We start from the raw sequence: 19,056 nt of genomic DNA, 5'->3' as shown, positions 1-19,056 counted from the left end.
TCCTCATCCCAGACCCTCCGTACCCCACCCACCCGGGCATTGCTCCACTGCTCTGGTCCCTTCCTCCTTCCTCATCCCAGACCCTCCGTACCCCACCCACCCGGGCATTGCTCCACTGCTCTGGTCCCTTCCCCCTTACTCATCCCAGACCCTCCGTACCCCACCCCCGGGCATTGCTCCACTGCTCTGGTCCCTTCCTCCTTCCTCATCCCAGACCCTCCGTACCCCACCCACCCGGGCATTGCTCCACTGCTCTGGTCCCTTCCTCCTTCCTCATCCCAGACCCTCCGTACCCCACCCACCCGGGCATTGCTCCACTGTTCTGGAACTTGCAGCAGACTGGACTCCTCCCTCGACCACCCAAGCCCCTCGCACGAAATCCCTCCTTCCTTACCCTATACCCTGTGGGGTACTGGATGGTAAGGGAAGGTGATGGTTTGCTGGGAGGAGGCAGGCTGGTGGATATATGGGGAGGGTGAGAAGGTGGGGGGCTGATTGTGGAGGATGGGAAAGTGGAAGGTGTGTGTGATGGATGGGGGTGGGGATGGGTATTGTGGGAGGGATGGGTGTTGTTGGAGGGGTGGGTGTTGTGGGAGGGGTGTGGGTGTTGTGGGAGTTGTGGGTGCTGTGGGAGAGTTGTGGGTGCTGTGGGAGAGGTGTGGGTGTTGTGGGAGGGGTGTGGGTGTTGTGGGTGCTGTGGGAGAGGTGTGGGTGTTGTGGGAGGGGTGTGGGTGTTGTGGGAGTTGTGGGTGCTGTGGGAGAGGTGTGGGTGTTGTGGGAGGGGTGTGGGTGTTGTTTGAGGTGTGGGTGCTGTGGGAGGGGTGGGTGCTGTGGGAGAGGTGGGTATTGTGAGATGGGTGTGGGTGTTGTTGGAAGTGTAGGTGTTGAGGGAGGGGTGGGTGTTGTGGGAGGTGTTGGTGCTGTGGGAGAGGTGTAGGTGCTGTGGGAGGTGTGGGTGTTGTGGGAGGGATGTAGGTGTTGTGGGAGGGGTGGGTGTTGTGGGTGCTGTGGGAGAGGTGTGGGTGTTGTGGGAGGGGTGTGGGTGTTGTGGGAGGGATGGGTGTTGTTGGAAGGGTACGGGTGTTGTGGGAGATGTGGGTGTTGTGGGAGGTGTGGGTGCTGTGGGAGGGGTGTGGGTGTTGTGGGAGGGGTGGGTGTTTTGGGAAGGGGTGGGTGTTGTGGGAGGGGTGGGTGCTGTGGGAGAGGTGGGTATTGTGAGATGGGTGTGGGTGTTGTTGGAAGTGTAGGTGTTGAGGGAGGGGTGGGTGTTGTGGGAGGTGTTGGTGCTGTGGGAGAGGTGTAGGTGCTGTGGGAGGTGTGGGTGTTGTGGGAGGGATGTAGGTGTTGTGGGAGATGTGGGTGTTGTTGGAGTGGTGGGTGTTGTGGGAGGGGTACGGGTGTTGTGGGAGGGGTGTGGGTGTTGTGGGAGGGATGGGTGTTGTGGGAAGGGTACGGGTGTTGTGGGAGATGTGGGTGTTGTGGGAGGTGTGGGTGCTGTGGGAGGGGTGTGGGTGTTGTGGGAGGGGTGGGTGTTTTGGGAAGGGGTGGGTGTTGTGGGAGGTGTGGGTGTTGTGGGAGGGGTGGGTGCTGTGGGAGGGGTACGGGTGTTGTGGGAGGGGTGGGTGTTGTGGGAGGGATGGGTGTTGTGGGAGTGGTACGGTGCTGTGGGAGGGGTGGGTGCTCTGGGAGGGGTACGGGTGTTGTAGGAAGGGGTGGGTGTTATGGGAGGGGTGGGTGTTGTGGGAGTGGTTTGGTGTTGTGGGAGTGGTGGGTGCTGTGAGAGGGGTGGGTGTTGTGGGAGGGGTACGGGTGTTTTGGGAAGGGGTGGGTGTTGTGGGAGGGGTGGGTGCTATGGGAGGGGTACGGGTGTTGTGGGAAGGGGTGGGTGTTGTGGGAGGTGTGGGTGTTGTGGGAAGGGGTGGGTGTTGTGGGAGGGGTGGGTGCTGTGGGAGGGGTATGGGTGTTGTGGGAAGGGGTGGGTGTTGTGGGAGGGGTGGGTGCTGTGGGAGGGGTATGGGTGTTGTGGGAAGGGGTGGGTGTTGTGGGAAGGGTGTGGGTGTTGGCAGGTGGTGCTGGTGGATGTGGAGTTTGGGTGGAGTTGTGATGAAGGGGGGAGCTGTGGGGGTGTGAGAGGTGTTTTGAGGGTGGGAGATGTGGGGTGTGGATAGAGAGGGAGCAGGTTAGGGTGGGGTGGGAGATGTGGGGTGTGGATAGAGAGGGAGCAGGTTAGGGTGGGGTGGGAGATGTGGGGTGTGGATAGAGAGGGAGCAGGTTAGGGTGGGGTGGGAGATGTGGGGTGTGGATAGAGAGGGAGCAGGTTAGGGTGGGGTGGGAGATGTGGGGTGTGGATAGAGAGGGAGCAGGTTAGGGTGGGGTGGGAGACGTGGGGTGTGGATAGAGAGGGAGCAGGTTAGGGTGGGGTGGGAGACGTGGGGTGTGGATAGAGAGGGAGCAGGTTAGGGTGGGGTGGGAGACGTGGGGTGTGGATAGAGAGGGAGCAGGTTAGGGTGGGGTGGGAGACATGGGGTGTGGATAGAGAGGGAGCAGGTTAGGGTGGGGTGGGAGATGTGGGGTGTGGATAGAGAGGGAGCAGGTTAGGGTGGGGTGGGAGACGTGGGGTGTGGATAGAGAGGGAGCAGGTTAGGGTGGGGTGGGAGACGTGGGGTGTGGATAGAGAGGGAGCAGGTTAGGGTGGGGTGGGAGATGTGGGGTGTGGATAGAGAGGGAGCAGGTTAGGGTGGGATGGGAGATGTGGGGTGTGGATAGAGAGGGAGCAGGTTAGGGTGGGGTGGGAGACGTGGGGTGTGGATAGAGAGGGAGCAGGTTAGGGTGGGGTGGGAGATGTGGGGTGTGGATAGAGAGGGAGCAGGTTAGGGTGGGGTGGGAGATGTGGGGTGTGGATAGAGAGGGAGCAGGTTAGGGTGGGGTGGGAGACGTGGGGTGTGGATAGAGAGGGAGCAGGTTAGGGTGGGGTGGGAGACGTGGGGTGTGGATAGAGAGGGAGCAGGTTAGGGTGGGGTGGGAGATGTGGGGTGTGGATAGAGAGGGAGCAGGTTAGGGTGGGGTGGGGGACGTGGGGTGTGGATAGAGAGGGAGCAGGTTAGGGTGGGGTGTGGATAGAGAGGGAGCAGGTTAGGGTGGGGTGGGAGATGTGGGGTGTGGATAGAGAGGGAGCAGGTTAGGGTGGGGTGGGAGATGTGGGGTGTGGATAGAGAGGGAGCAGGTTAGGGTGGGGTGGGAGACGTGGGGTGTGGATAGAGAGGGAGCAGGTTAGGGTGGGGTGGGAGACGTGGGGTGTGGATAGAGAGGGAGCAGGTTAGGGTGGGGTGTGGATAGAGAGGGAGCAGGTTAGGGTGGGGTGGGAGACGTGGGGTGTGGATAGAGAGGGAGCAGGTTAGGGTGGGGTGGGAGACGTGGGGTGTGGATAGAGAGGGAGCAGGTTAGGGTGGGGTGTGGATAGAGAGGGAGCAGGTTAGGGTGGGGTGGGAGATGTGGGGTGTGGATAGAGAGGGAGCAGGTTAGGGTGGGGTGGGAGACGTGGGGTGTGGATAGAGAGGGAGCAGGTTAGGGTGGGGTGGAAGACGTGGGGTGTGGATAGAGAGGGAGCAGGTTAGGGTGGGGTGGGAGATGTTGAGTGTGGATAGAGAGGGAGCAGGTTAGGGTGGGGTGGGAGATGTGGGGTGTGGATAGAGAGGGAGCAGGTTAGGGTGGGGTGGGAGACGTGGGGTGTGGATAGAGAGGGAGCAGGTTAGGGTGGGGTGGGAGACGTGGGGTGTGGATAGAGAGGGAGCAGGTTAGGGTGGGGTGTGGATAGAGAGGGAGCAGGTTAGGGTGGGGTGGGAGACGTGGGGTGTGGATAGAGAGGGAGCAGGTTAGGGTGGGGTGGGAGACGTGGGGTGTGGATAGAGAGGGAGCAGGTTAGGGTGGGGTGGGAGACGTGGGGTGTGGATAGAGAGGGAGCAGGTTAGGGTGGGGTGGGAGACGTGGGGTGTGGATAGAGAGGGAGCAGGTTAGGGTGGGGTGGGAGACGTGGGGTGTGGATAGAGAGGGAGCAGGTTAGGGTGGGGTGGGAGATGTGGGGTGTGGATAGAGAGGGAGCAGGTTAGGGTGGGGTGGGAGACGTGGGGTGTGGATAGAGAGGGAGCAGGTTAGGGTGGGGTGTGGATAGAGAGGGAGCAGGTTAGGGTGGGATGGGAGATGTGGGGTGTGGATAGAGAGGGAGCAGGTTAGGGTGGGGTGGGAGACGTGGGGTGTGGATAGAGAGGGAGCAGGTTAGGGTGGGGTGGGAGATGTGGGGTGTGGATAGAGAGGGAGCAGGTTAGGGTGGGGTGGGAGATGTGGGGTGTGGATAGAGAGGGAGCAGGTTAGGGTGGGGTGGGAGATGTGGGGTGTGGATAGAGAGGGAGCAGCTTAGGGTGGGATGTGGGATGTGGATAGAGAGGGAGCAGGTTAGGGTGGGGTGGGAGACGTGGGGTGTGGATAGAGAGGGAGCAGGTTAGGGTGGGGTGGGAGACGTGGGGTGTGGATAGAGAGGGAGCAGGTTAGGGTGGGGTGGGAGACGTGGGGTGTGGATAGAGAGGGAGCAGGTTAGGGTGGGGTGGGAGACGTGGGGTGTGGATAGAGAGGGAGCAGGTTACAGACTCACCTTGCTCATCTCCTCCCGTTCCTCTGCGTGCATCCAGATGGGTTTATTCTCCCCTAGGACAATGAAGGGGAAATTCCTGTCAGTCCCCGAGCTTTTCTGTTACCTTCCCTCTCCCAATATCCACCCTCCCGGCTTTGAGAGTTTCTGCTGAGTAGCCCAGGTTATTGAAGGTGGTGCACACCACAGTCACCGTGTACTAGTGGTGTGGGGAGGGTATGTTGGCTGAGGAAGAGGGAGGGGTGTTTGGGGAGGTGGCTGGGGCTGAATGGGGAGCCGATTGAGCAGCTGTTTTGTCCTGGGTGGTGTTGAGTTTGAGGGTTGTTGGAGCTGTACTCACCCAGGCCAATGGGGAGCATCCATCGTACTCCTGCCACGGTGTTTGAGCAGCAGTTCTGGTGCTTTTGGTGAATGTTGACCCTCAGGTCAACCATTGAACATCAGTCAGACTCTGTTGGTGGAGCTAGTCCCTGCCTGGCACTTCAGTGACCTGCACATTACCTGCCACACATCAGCCCGTGTCTGAATGTTGTCCACATCTTGCTGCATCCAGAATGGGCTGCTTCATTGGGAGGGGAGTTGGGAATGGGAATGAACACTGCTTTCAGCTGGGGAGAGAAGTTCAGTGGAACAGTGAAGGGGGAAATCCTCCAGCTGCTGACTCGTGCCTACAGTGCAGACGTTGAAGTTCTGGACGTACCGTTAACAGATCCAAACTCCTTCTCGTGAGCTCGGGTCAGAATGTCCTTGTACAGGGTCTCGGCTTCCTTGTACTTGCCCTGCTTCAGGTAGCAGGAGGCCTGTGGGAGGGGAAGCAGTGGAAAGAGGATTAACCCCTCCCAAACTGGTACCTCTGAACCCTGACCCTCATCCTTCACCAAGCTTGACCTAGGAATCCTCCAAGTTCACTTGCAGGCTGAGTCATTAGAAACAAATGCAATGCTAGTATTTACTTTGAGGGAACTGGCACACACAGGCAAGGATGTACTGCCCAGGAGATGGTCAGGTAACACTTAGAATATTGTGAGCGATTTTAGGCTAAGACGGATGTGCTGGCCCTAGAGGAGGTTCACAAGATTGATCCCAGGAATGAAAGGCTTAACATTTGGTACATATGTATGAGAAGCATTCGATGCCTCTGGGCCTGTACTCAGAAACTCAGAATAAATCTTTACACTGAGATGAGGAGGAATTTCTTCAACCAGACGGTGGTGAATCTGTGGACAGTGGAGGCCAAATCATTGGGTATGTTTAAGGCAAAGATTGATATGTTCTTGATTGGTAAAGGGGTTAAGGGTTCTTGACTGGGGAAGGCAAGGGAGAATGGGGTTGGATATCCATGACTGGTGGAACAGACTCTATGGACTGAATGGCCTAATTCTGCTTCCAACGTATGGTGTTATGACCCTGACCATTCCCTGAACCCCCTCTATATGATATCAGATCACTGTGAGAATGTGGAACGTCCTACATGTGGGAGGCCGTCTTTTTTGCATGCGGGCTCTCAATTGTATGTGTTTTCATCTCAGCAGGCTCAGTTCATTGCTCCCAGACTGTAATTTGCCCAGTGTGTACCGTTACTAATATTACTCCACTCATTTGTTGTTCTTGCTCTGTGCATACGTAACCCACTCCACAGGCCACAACTGCTTAGTGCTCATTGCCTAAATGTTGAACCCTGTACCCGCTCACTCCCCTCCCCTCTCCCTGCCCACCCAGCTCACCAGGTTGTTCTTGGTCTTGGCCACGTTGGGGTCGTCGGTGCCCAGCCGGCTCTGGTAGATGTCGAGTGCCCGCCGGTAGTAGTACTCCACTTCCTCGTACTTGCCCTGGTTCTGGCACAGCAGAGCCAGATTGTTCAGCTGCTTCGCCACATCGGGGTGGTCTCGGCCCAACACCTAGGGACATTCCCCATCATGGCATGTGGGTACAGGCCTTGGTCCAGTCCACTCCTCCCCCCAAGTCACGGCAGGTAAGGACCCACTCTACCCCTCCAGTTCCTGTCCCAGCTGACACCCTTCTCCTACTCTCTACTCCCCATCACCCCACCCCCTCCCTCATCACAGCACGTGTATGCCCCTTAACCCAAATCTGCTTCCCCCACGTCTCTCCCCATACACCCCATCATCTCAACCGCTATAAGAGCAGGCATCCACCCCTGACTAGTCTGACCCCCACAGGTAACCTTTCCTCTCTCTACCCCAGAAGTCCTGCTCCTGCTGCTCCTTCAACACCCCCCCCCAACTGACCCACAGTGGGGGTAAAACCTTCCAGACCAAACAGGGCCAGTCTAGACAACACCCATCTTCCCCAGCCAGGTCCAAGGCTCCACCTACACCAGGCACTCCAACACTGGCCCTGGCGGAGCTCTCCCACACCGCTCTCACCCCACCCCATGCACTTACCTTCTCACGAATCTCCAGCGCCCTCTTGCACAGGGGCTCGGCCTCCTTATACTTGCCCCTCTTCCCGTGCAGAACGGCCAAGTTGTTCAGCGTCGCTGCCACCTGCCAACAGGGCACAGACAGTCCTGGATCACCCATGCCCCCAACCAGATCACTCTCCGTGGCCCCGGCCATGGCAGGGGCTCTGGGGTCGGTGAGGAGACTATCCTATTACCTTCTATACCCACTCAGCACACATCTACATGAAACGCTGTCGCAGGGAAGCAGCATCTATCAGAGATCCCCACCACCCAGGCCGGACCCTCTTGTCGCTGTTGCCATCAGAAAGGAAGTACAGGAGCCCCTCAACCAACAGTGGAGTTACCTTCATTCAACTTCACTTGCCCCATCATTGAAATGTTCCCACAACCTATGGACTCACTTTCAACTCCCGTCCTCGATTATTGCTTATCTATCTATCTATTTATTTATTTATTTATTATTAATTCTTCTTTGTGAATTTGCACAGTTTGTTGTCTTCTGCACTCTGGTCGAATGCCCTAGCTGGGTGGCCTTTCATTGATTCTGCTACCGGTTATTATTCTATACATTTATTGAGGACTCCTGCAAGAAAATGAATCTCAGGGTTGTATATGGTGACATATACGTACTTTGATAATAAGACTTACTTTGAAATTTTGACCTTTGCACATTCTACCCTGTCAATTCACATACTGATCTGATTACTAGAGCCAGGCAGCAAGGAAACCAGCCCTTCGGCCCAACTGCTACATGCTGACCGACGTTCCCGCCTAGTTCCCATCTACCCATACTAGGCCCACATCATTTAAAAACCCTTTCTATCCATGTCCTACTGTTAAAAGTTATTACTGTATCAGCTCACACACAAAATACTGCAGGAACTCAGGGGGCCAGGTAGCATAGTCGACATTTAGGGCAGGGACGCTTCATCAGGACTGGAAAAGGTTTTCGGCCCAAAACATCCACTGTACTCCTTTCCACAGATCTGCTGAGTTCCTCCAGCATTTTGTATCTGTTGCTTGGATTTCCAGCATCAGCAGATTTCCTCTTGTTTGTTCCTGTACCAGCTCAATGACTTCCTCTGGGAGCTCATTCCATTTACAGACCACACTCTCTGGGTGAAAAAGTTGTCCCATCTTTCCCTGCTAACCTTAAACCCATATGCCCTCTAGTTCCTGACTCCACAATCATGGGGAAAAGGCTGTGCAGTTTTATCATACTTTTTAATGCTGTGGGGTACTCCTCCATTACCTCCTCAGGCACAGCATTCTGGATCTTCTCTAAATGTCTTAACCCTTAACTTAAACAAAACTTCTTATCTGCCCTATCTATGTTCACGTAATTTTGATCACCTCTATCAGGTCTCTCATCAGCTTTCTCAGCACCAAGGAAAACCATTCCATCTGATCCAGTCTCTCACCACAACCGAAAAGCTCCACTCTAGGCAACATCCTGGTGAATCTCCTCTGCACCCTCTCTAGTGCAATCACATCCTTCCTATAGGGTGGTGACTACAACTACACACAATGTTTCGAGTGCAGCCTAACCTGCATTTTCGAAGTTATATTCAGTGAGCGGCACAGATGATGCAGACAAGGATGCAATATAGACTCTTCACTACCCTATCTACCTTTGCTGCCACTTTCAGGGAACCTTCTACTCTAAGGGTAGAAGGTTAACACTACCCAGGGCCCTACAATTTACTCCAAATCTACTACCCTATTTGACTTTACAAAATACACAACTTTACTCTTGTCTGGAATAAATTCCACCTGCCAATGCCCTGCTCTCCAGCTGATCAATATCATACTCTACAGAGAGATCCCGGGGAAGCCCTCACCTCCTTGAAGATGGTGACCTTAGTACATAGGGTGGTAAAGAAGATGCAGTATAGGTAGCTTCATCAGTTAGAACACTGAGTATAACATTGGAAAAAATGTATAGAACTTTGATTAGAGCACATCTGCAGTATTGTGTGAGTTCTGGTTGCCCCATTGCTAGAGGATGAGGAGGTAGAGATTATAGTGGGAGGGGTATTTACTCTCTTCCCCAATCAATAATATAACAGCCCCGCCTCTTTTACCTCCCCCTCCACCACACCCAAAACATCTAAATCCTAGATCAGCAAATTCTTTCACCCTTGTTTCTGTGACTGCACTACCATCCCCTACCGAGGGGAGGGGATAACAATATCCCCTCAACATCAATATAACAATATCCTGTCTGTCTCCTTCTTTCTGTCTGGAGCAGTGACTCCAGGCACAATTTGCAACCACTAGGTCCCTGACTCTCTGCAAAACTCACGTACCCAGTCTGGAGTGGGGCCAGACCAGAACACGAGGGTAGTCACCCAGGTCATCCCATCTTGCCACCTGTCACCCTCGTGTCACCCCAGCCCTCCCTGTCTCTCCCCGCTCACTCACGGCTGGGTGGTCCTTGCCCAGGGTTTTCTCCCGGATGTTCAGAGCATCGTTCAGGAGGTGTGCGGCTTCCTTGTACTTGTTCTGGTCCCTGTGTGGAGAGAGGAGGGAGTGCGGCTGAGAACTGGTGGGGAGGGGGCAAAACAGAGTTTTGACTGGGGTCTGGGGAAAACAGTGAGACTCAGAGAGGAGTGGGGGTGTTGGGGGCATGGAGGGAAGGAATAAGAGTCAAAGAGCAAGACTGATACCCGTGAGTAAAAACACAAAATGCTGGCGGAACTCAGCAGGCCAGACAGCATCTATGGGAGGAGGTAGTAACGACGAGTTAGTTGGTTGTGGAGACACGCACCAAGGAAGGATACGTGACTATAATACTGGGTCTGGGTTAGCGTGGGGTCTAAAAGTTTCAGGGCCTAAGAAATAGTAGGTTGGGAACAGTGGTGTGTGAGAGAATGTGAGGGAGAGAGAGAAATGAGGAAAAGGAGGAGTGGGAGAGAGAGATGGGGATAAAGATTCAGGAGTAGAAAGATGGGGAGAGGGATGAGGGGAAAGAGATGGGTGAGATGGCAGAGAGGAAAGAGGGAGAGAGCTGGGGAAGGGTGCAAAGGCTTTGGGGCTTGAGACGGTCTGGGGTTGGGGTTGGTGGAGGTATGGGAGGGGGTGTGTAGGGTTGCTCACCTGTACACCAGGGCCAGGATGTTGAGCATGGTGGCCACGTCAGGATGGTCGTGGCCAGAGGTTTTCTCCAGGTCCTCCAGCGCCTGTTTACACAGTGGTACGGCCACCTCATAGCGGCCCTGCGAGGCGTACTGGATCACCAGGTTATGCAGAGTCCGCAGGCGGGCCGGGATCTCGTAACCGCACTGCTGCGCCGCGGCCACAGCGCTGCTGCTGTGGGTGTGTGAGGCTGCTGCGGGGAGTGAGGGACGGTGAGTAAACGTATCCTGGACCCACGGTGGCCCCCCACCCACAACCCACTGTCAATTCCTTCACTGTGTCTGCCTGATCTTCCAACCCTCCTCAATCAATCCCCTCCATTCACACTCCAACCCATCACTCACGTCACACCCCACACTCACACTCCAACCCATCACTCACGTCACACCCATCACACTCACGTCACACCCCACACTCACATCACACCCCACACTCACATCACACCCATCACACTCACGTCACACCCCACACTCACGTCACACCCATCACACTCACGTCACACCCCACACTCACATCACACCCATCACACTCACGTCACACCCCACACTCACACTCCAACCCATCACACTCACGTCACACCCCACACTCACGTCACACCCCACACCCACACTCCAACCCATCACTCACGTCACACCCATCACACTCACATCACACCCATCACACTCACGTCACACCCCACACTCACACTCCAACCCATCACACTCACGTCACACCCCACACTCACGTCACACCCCACACCCACACTCCAACCCATCACTCACGTCACACCCATCACACTCACGTCACACCCCACACTCACATCACACCCATCACACTCACGTCACACCCCACACTCACACTCCAACCCATCACACTCACGTCACACCCCACACTCACGTCACACCCCACACTCACACTCCAACCCATCACTCACGTCACACCCCACACTCACACTCCAACCCATCACACTCACGTCACACCCCACACTCACGTCACACCCCACACTCACACTCCAACCCATCACTCACGTCACACCCATCACACTCACGTCACACCCCACACTCACATCACACCCATCACACTCACGTCACAACCCACACCCACACTCCAACCCATCACTCACGTCACACCCATCACACTCACATCACACCCATCACACTCACGTCACACCCCACACTCACATCACACCCATCACACTCACGTCACACCCCACACTCACATCACACCCATCACACTCACGTCACATCCCACACTCACACTCCAACCCATCACACTCACGTCACACACCCCACACTCACGTCACACCCCCACACCCACACTCCAACCCATCACTCACGTCACACCCATCACACTCACGTCACACCCCACACTCACACTCCAACCCATCACTCACGTCACACCCATCACACTCACGTCACACCCCACACTCACATCACACCCATCACACTCACGTCACACCCCACACTCACACTCCAACCCATCACACTCACGTCACACCCCACACTCACACTCCAACCCATCACTCACGTCACACCCCCACACTCACACTCCAACCCATCACACTCACGTCACACCCCACACTCACGTCACACCCCACACTCACACTCCAACCCATCACACTCACGTCACACCCCACACACGTCACACCCCACACTCACACTCCAACCCATCACACTCACGTCACACCCCACACTCACACTCCAACCCATCACACTCACGCCACACCCCACACTCACACTCCAACCCATCACACTCACGTCACACCCCCCACACTCACCACTCCAACCCATCACTCACGTCACACCCCCACACTCACACTCCAACCCATCACACTCACGTCACACCCCACACTCACACTCCAACTCATCACACTCACGTCACACCCCACACTCACACTCCAACCCATCACTCACGTCACACCCCCACACTCACGTCACACCCCACACTCACACTCCAACCCATCACACTCACGTCACACCCCACACTCACTCACACCCCCACACTCACACTCCAACCCATCACACTCCACTTCACACCCCACACTCACACTCCAACCCATCACTCACGTCACACCCCACACTCACACTCCAACCCATCACACTCACGTCACATCCCCACACTCACGTCACACCCATCACACTCACGTCACACCCCCACACTCACATCACACCCATCACACTCACGTCACACCCCACACTCACACTCCAACCCATCACTCACGTCACACCCCACACTCACACTCCAACCCATCACACTCACGTCACACCCCACACTCACACTCCAACCCATCACTCACGTCACAACTCCACACTCACACTCCAACCCATCACACTCACACTCCAACCCCATCACACTCACGTCACACCCCCACACTCACACTCCAACCCATCACACTCACGTCACACCCCACACACACACTCCACCCAACCCATCACACTCCACACCCCACACCCACTCACACTCCCACCCATCACACCTCACGTCACACCCCACACCTCACACTCCAACCCCATCACACTCACGTCCAACCCCACCACTCACACTCCAACCCACACTCACACTCCAACCCACTCCACACTCACACTCCAACCCATCACACACGTCTCACACCCCACACTCACACTCCAACCCATCACACTCACACTCACACCCTCACACTCACTCACACCCAACCCATCACACTCACACTCCAACCCATCACACTCACGTCCACACCCCACACTCACACTCCAACCCATCACTCACGTCACACCCCACACTCACACTCCAACCCATCACACTCACGTCACACCCCCACCTCACACTCCAACTCATCACACTCACGTCACACCCCACACTCACACTCCAACCCATCACTCACGTCACACCCCACACTCACGTCACACCCCACACTCACACTCCAACCCATCACACTCACGTCACACCCCACACTCACGTCACACCCCACACTCACACTCCAACCCATCACACTCACGTCACACCCCACACTCACACTCCAACCCATCACTCACGTCACACCCCACACTCACACTCCAACCCATCACACTCACGTCACATCCCACACTCACGTCACACCCCACACTCACACTCCAACCCATCACTCACGTCACACCCCACACTCACGTCACACCCCACACTCACACTCCAACCCATCACACTCACGTCACACCCCACACTCACACTCCAACCCATCACACTCACGTCACACCCCACACTCACACTCCAACCCATCACTCACGTCACACCCCACACTCACACTCCAACCCATCACACTCACGTCACATCCCACACTCACGTCACACCCCACACTCACACTCCAACCCATCACTCACGTCACACCCCACACTCACGTCACACCCCACACTCACACTCCAACCCATCACACTCACGTCACACCCCACACTCACGTCACACCCCACACTCACACTCCAACCCATCACACTCACGTCACACCCCACACTCACACTCCAACCCATCACTCACGTCACACCCCACACTCACACTCCAACCCATCACACTCACGTCACACCCCACACTCACACTCCAACCCATCACACTCACGTCACACCCCACACTCACACTCCAACCCATCACACTCACGTCACACCCCACACTCACACTCCAACTCATCACACTCACGTCACACCCCACACTCACACTCCAACCCATCACACTCACGCCACACCCCACACCCACACTCAAGTCACACCCCCCACTCACACTCCAACCCATCACTCACGTCACACCCCACACTCACACTCCAACCCATCACACTCACGTCACACCCCACACTCACATCACACCCATCACACTCACGTCACAGCCCACACTCACACTCCAACCCATCACTCACGTCACACCCCACACTCACGTCACACCCCACACTCACACTCCAACCCATCACTCACGTCACACCCCACACTCACACTCCAACCCATCACACTCACGTCACACCCCACACTCACACTCCAACCCATCACACTCACGCCACACCCCACACCCACACTCAAGTCACACCCCCCACTCACACTCCAACCCATCACTCACGTCACACCCCACACTCACACTCCAACCCATCACACTCACGTCACACCCCACACTCACATCACACCCATCACACTCACGTCACACCCCACACTCACACTCCAACCCATCACTCACGTCACACCCCACACTCACGTCACACCCCACACTCACACTCCAACCCATCACTCACGTCACACCCCACACTCACACTCCAACCCATCACACTCACGTCACACCCCACACTCACACTCCAACCCATCACACTCACGTCACACCCCACACTCACACTCCAACCCATCACTCACGTCACACCCCACACTCACACTCCAACCCATCACACTCACGTCACACCCCACACTCACGTCACACCCCACACTCACACTCCAACCCATCACACTCACGTCACACCCCACACACGTCACACCCCACACTCACACTCCAACCCATCACACTCACGTCACACCCCACACTCACACTCCAACTCATCACACACACGTCACACCCCACACTCACACTCCAACCCATCACACTCACGCCACACCCCACACTCACACTCCAACTCATCACACTCACGTCACACCCCCCACTCACACTCCAACCCATCACTCACGTCACACCCCACACTCACACTCCAACCCATCACACTCACGTCACACCCCACACCATCACACTCACGTCACACCCCACACTCACACTCCAACCCATCACACTCACACTCCAACCCATCACACTCACGTCACACCCCACACTCACATCACACCCATCACACTCACGTCACACCCCACACTCACACTCCAACCCATCACTCACGTCACACCCCACACTCACGTCACACCCCACACTCACACTCCAACCCATCACTCACGTCACACCCCACACTCACACTTCAACCCATCACACTCACGTCACACCCCACACTCACGCCACACCACACACTCACATCACACACATCACACTCACGTCACACCCCACACTCACACTCCAACCCATCACTCACGTCACACCCCACACTCACACTCCAACTCATCACACTCACGTCACACCCCACACTCACACTCCAACCCATCACACTCACGTCACACCCCACTCACATCACACCCATCACACTCACATCACACCCCACACTCACGCCACACCACACTCACATCACACCCCACACTCACGTCACACCCCACACTCACGTAACACCCCACACTCACGCCACACCCATCACACTCACGCCACACCCCACACTCACACTCCACACTCACATCACACCCCACACTCACGTCACACCCCACACTCACATCACACCCCACTCTCACGTCACACCCCACACTCACACTCCACACTCACATCACACCCCACACTCACACTCCACACTCACGCCACACCCCACACTCACGCCACACCCCACACTCACACTCCACACTCACATCACACCCCACACTCACACTCCACACTCACACCCCACACTCACGCCACACCCCACACTCACATCACACCCCACTCACATCACACCCCACACTCACACTCCACACTCACACCCCACACTCACATCACACCCCACACTCACGCCACACCCACACTCACATCACACCCATCACACTCACGCCACACCCATCACACTCACGCCACACCCATCACACTCACGCCACACCCCACACTCACATCACACCCCACACTCACATCACACCCCACACTCACATCACACCCCACACTCACGCCACACCCATCACACTCACGTCACACCCATCACACTCACGTCACACCCCACACTCACATCACACCCCACACTCACGCCACACCCATCACACTCACGCCACACCCATCACACTCACGCCACACCCCACACTCACGCCACACCCCACTCTCACGCCACACCCCACACTCACGCCACACCCATCACACTCACGCCACACCCATCACACTCACGCCACACCCCACACTCACATCACACCCCACACTCACATCACACCCCACACTCACGCCACACCCCACACTCACATCACACCCCACACTCACGCCACACCCCACACTCACATCACACCCCACTCACATCACACCCCACTCACGCCACACCCCACACTCACATCACACCACACACTCACATCACACCCATCACACTCACATCACACCCCACACTCACGCCACACCCCACACTCACATCACACCCATCACACTCACATCACACCCCACACTCACGCCACACCCCACACTCACATCACACCCCACACTCACGCCACACCCCACACTCACATCACACCCCACACTCACATCACACCCCACACTCACTCACATCACACCACACAATCACGCCACACACATCACACTCACGCCACACCCCACACTCACGTCACACCCCACACTCCACATCACACCCCCACACTCACATCACACCACACACTCACATCACACTCACGCCACACACATCACACTCACGCCACACCCCACACTCACGCCACACCCCACACTCACATCACACCCCACACTCACATCACACCCATCACACTCACGTCACACCCCACTCACATCACACCCATCACACTCACATCACACCCCACACTCACGCCACACCACACCTCACATCACACCCCACACTCACGTCACACCCCACACTCACGTAACACCCCACACTCACGCCACACCCATCACACTCACGCCACACCCCACACTCACACTCCACACTCACATCACACCCCACACTCACGTCACACCCCACACTCACATCACACCCCACTCTCACGTCACACCCCACACTCACACTCCACACTCACATCACACCCCACACTCACACTCCACACTCACGCCACACCCCACACTCACGCCACACCCCACACTCACACTCCACACTCACATCACACCCCACACTCACACTCCACACTCACACCCCACACTCACGCCACACCCCACACTCACATCACACCCCACACTCACGTCACACCCCACACTCAAGTCACACCCCACTCACATCACACCCCACACTCACATCACACCCCACTCTCACGTCACACCCACACTCACACTCCACACTCACATCACACCCCACACTCACACTCCACACTCACGCCACACCCCACACTCACGCCACACCCCACACACTCACACTCCACACTCACATCACACCCCACACTCACACTCCACACTCACACCCCACACTCACGCCACACCCCACACTCACATCACACCCCACACTCACATCACACCCCACACTCACACTCCACACTCACACCCCACACTCACATCACACCCCACACTCACCCACACCCACACTCACATCACACCCATCACACTCACGCCACACCCATCACACTCACGCCACACCCATCACACTCACGCCACACCCCACACTCACATCACACCCCACACTCACATCACACCCCACACTCACATCACACCCCACACTCACGCCACACCCATCACACTCACGTCACACCCATCACACTCACGTCACACCCCACACTCACATCACACCCCACTACTCACGCCACCACCCATCACACTCACGCCACACCCATCACACTCACGCCACACCCCACACTCACGCCACACCCCACTCTCACGCCACACCCCACACTCACGCCACACCCATCACACTCACGCCACACCCATCACACTCACGCCACACCCCACACTCACATCACACCCCACACTCACATCACACCCATCACACTCACATCACACCCCACACTCACGCCACACCCCACACTCACATCACACCCATCACACTCACATCACACCCCACACTCACGCCACACCCCACACTCACATCACACCCCACACTCACGCCACACCCCACACTCACATCACACCCCACACTCACATCACACCCCACACTCACATCACACCCCACACTCACGCCACACCCATCACACTCACGTCACACCCATCACACTCACGTCACACCCCACACTCACATCACAACCCCACACTCACGCCACACCCATCACACTCACGCCACACCCATCACACTCACGCCACACCCCACACTCACGCCACACCCCCACTCTCACGCCACACCCCACACTCACGCCACACCCATCACACTCACGCCACACCCATCACACTCACGCCACACCCCACACTCACATCACACCCCACACTCACATCACACCATCACACTCACATCACACCCCACACTCACGCCACACCCCACACTCACATCACACCATCACACTCACATCACACCCCACACTCACGCCACACCCCCACACACTCACATCACACCCCACACTCACATCACACCCATCACACTCACATCACACCCCACACTCACGCCACACCCCACACTCACATCACACCCATCACACTCACATCACACCCCACACTCACGCCACACCCCACACTCACATCACACCCCACACTCACGCCACACCCCACACTCACATCACACCCCACACTCACATCACACCCCACACTCACATCACACCCCACACTCACGCCACACCCATCACACTCACGTCACAGCCCATCACACTCACGTCACACCCCACACTCACATCACACCCCACACTCACGCCACACCCATCACACTCACGCCACACCCATCACACTCACGCCACACCCCACACTCACGCCACACCCCACTCTCACGCCACACCCCACACTCACGCCACAACCATCACACTCACGCCCAACCCATCACACTCACGCCACACCCCACACTCACATCACACCCCACACTCACATCACACCCATCACACTCACATCACACCCCACACTCACGCCACACCCCACACTCACAGCACACCCATCACACTCACATCACACCCCACACTCACGCCACACCCCACACTCACATCACACCCCACACTCACGCCACACCCCACACTCACATCACACCCCACACTCACATCACACCCCACAC

At 56.6% G+C, this 19,056-nt stretch overlaps 1 protein-coding gene across 1 annotated transcript in view; it reads right to left on the bottom strand.

Annotated features, from left to right (window-relative positions):
- klc1b (kinesin light chain 1b) overlaps window positions 1-19,056 on the bottom strand; it is a 49,070-nt gene that overhangs the window by 19,307 nt on the left and 10,707 nt on the right. Inside the window, 6 exon segments of the mRNA XM_073056275.1 lie at window positions 4,646-4,698; window positions 5,343-5,442; window positions 6,367-6,540; window positions 7,048-7,149; window positions 9,492-9,579; window positions 10,167-10,398. Of these exon segments, the coding sequence (XP_072912376.1) occupies window positions 4,646-4,698; window positions 5,343-5,442; window positions 6,367-6,540; window positions 7,048-7,149; window positions 9,492-9,579; window positions 10,167-10,398 (749 nt within the window).

This window comes from Hemitrygon akajei, chromosome 9 (genome assembly GCF_048418815.1).
Source record: "Hemitrygon akajei chromosome 9, sHemAka1.3, whole genome shotgun sequence".
Classification (NCBI taxonomy): domain Eukaryota; kingdom Metazoa; phylum Chordata; class Chondrichthyes; order Myliobatiformes; family Dasyatidae; genus Hemitrygon; species Hemitrygon akajei.
The sequence above is the reverse complement of the archived record's forward strand: the minus strand, read 5'-3'. Positions and strand labels throughout refer to the sequence as shown.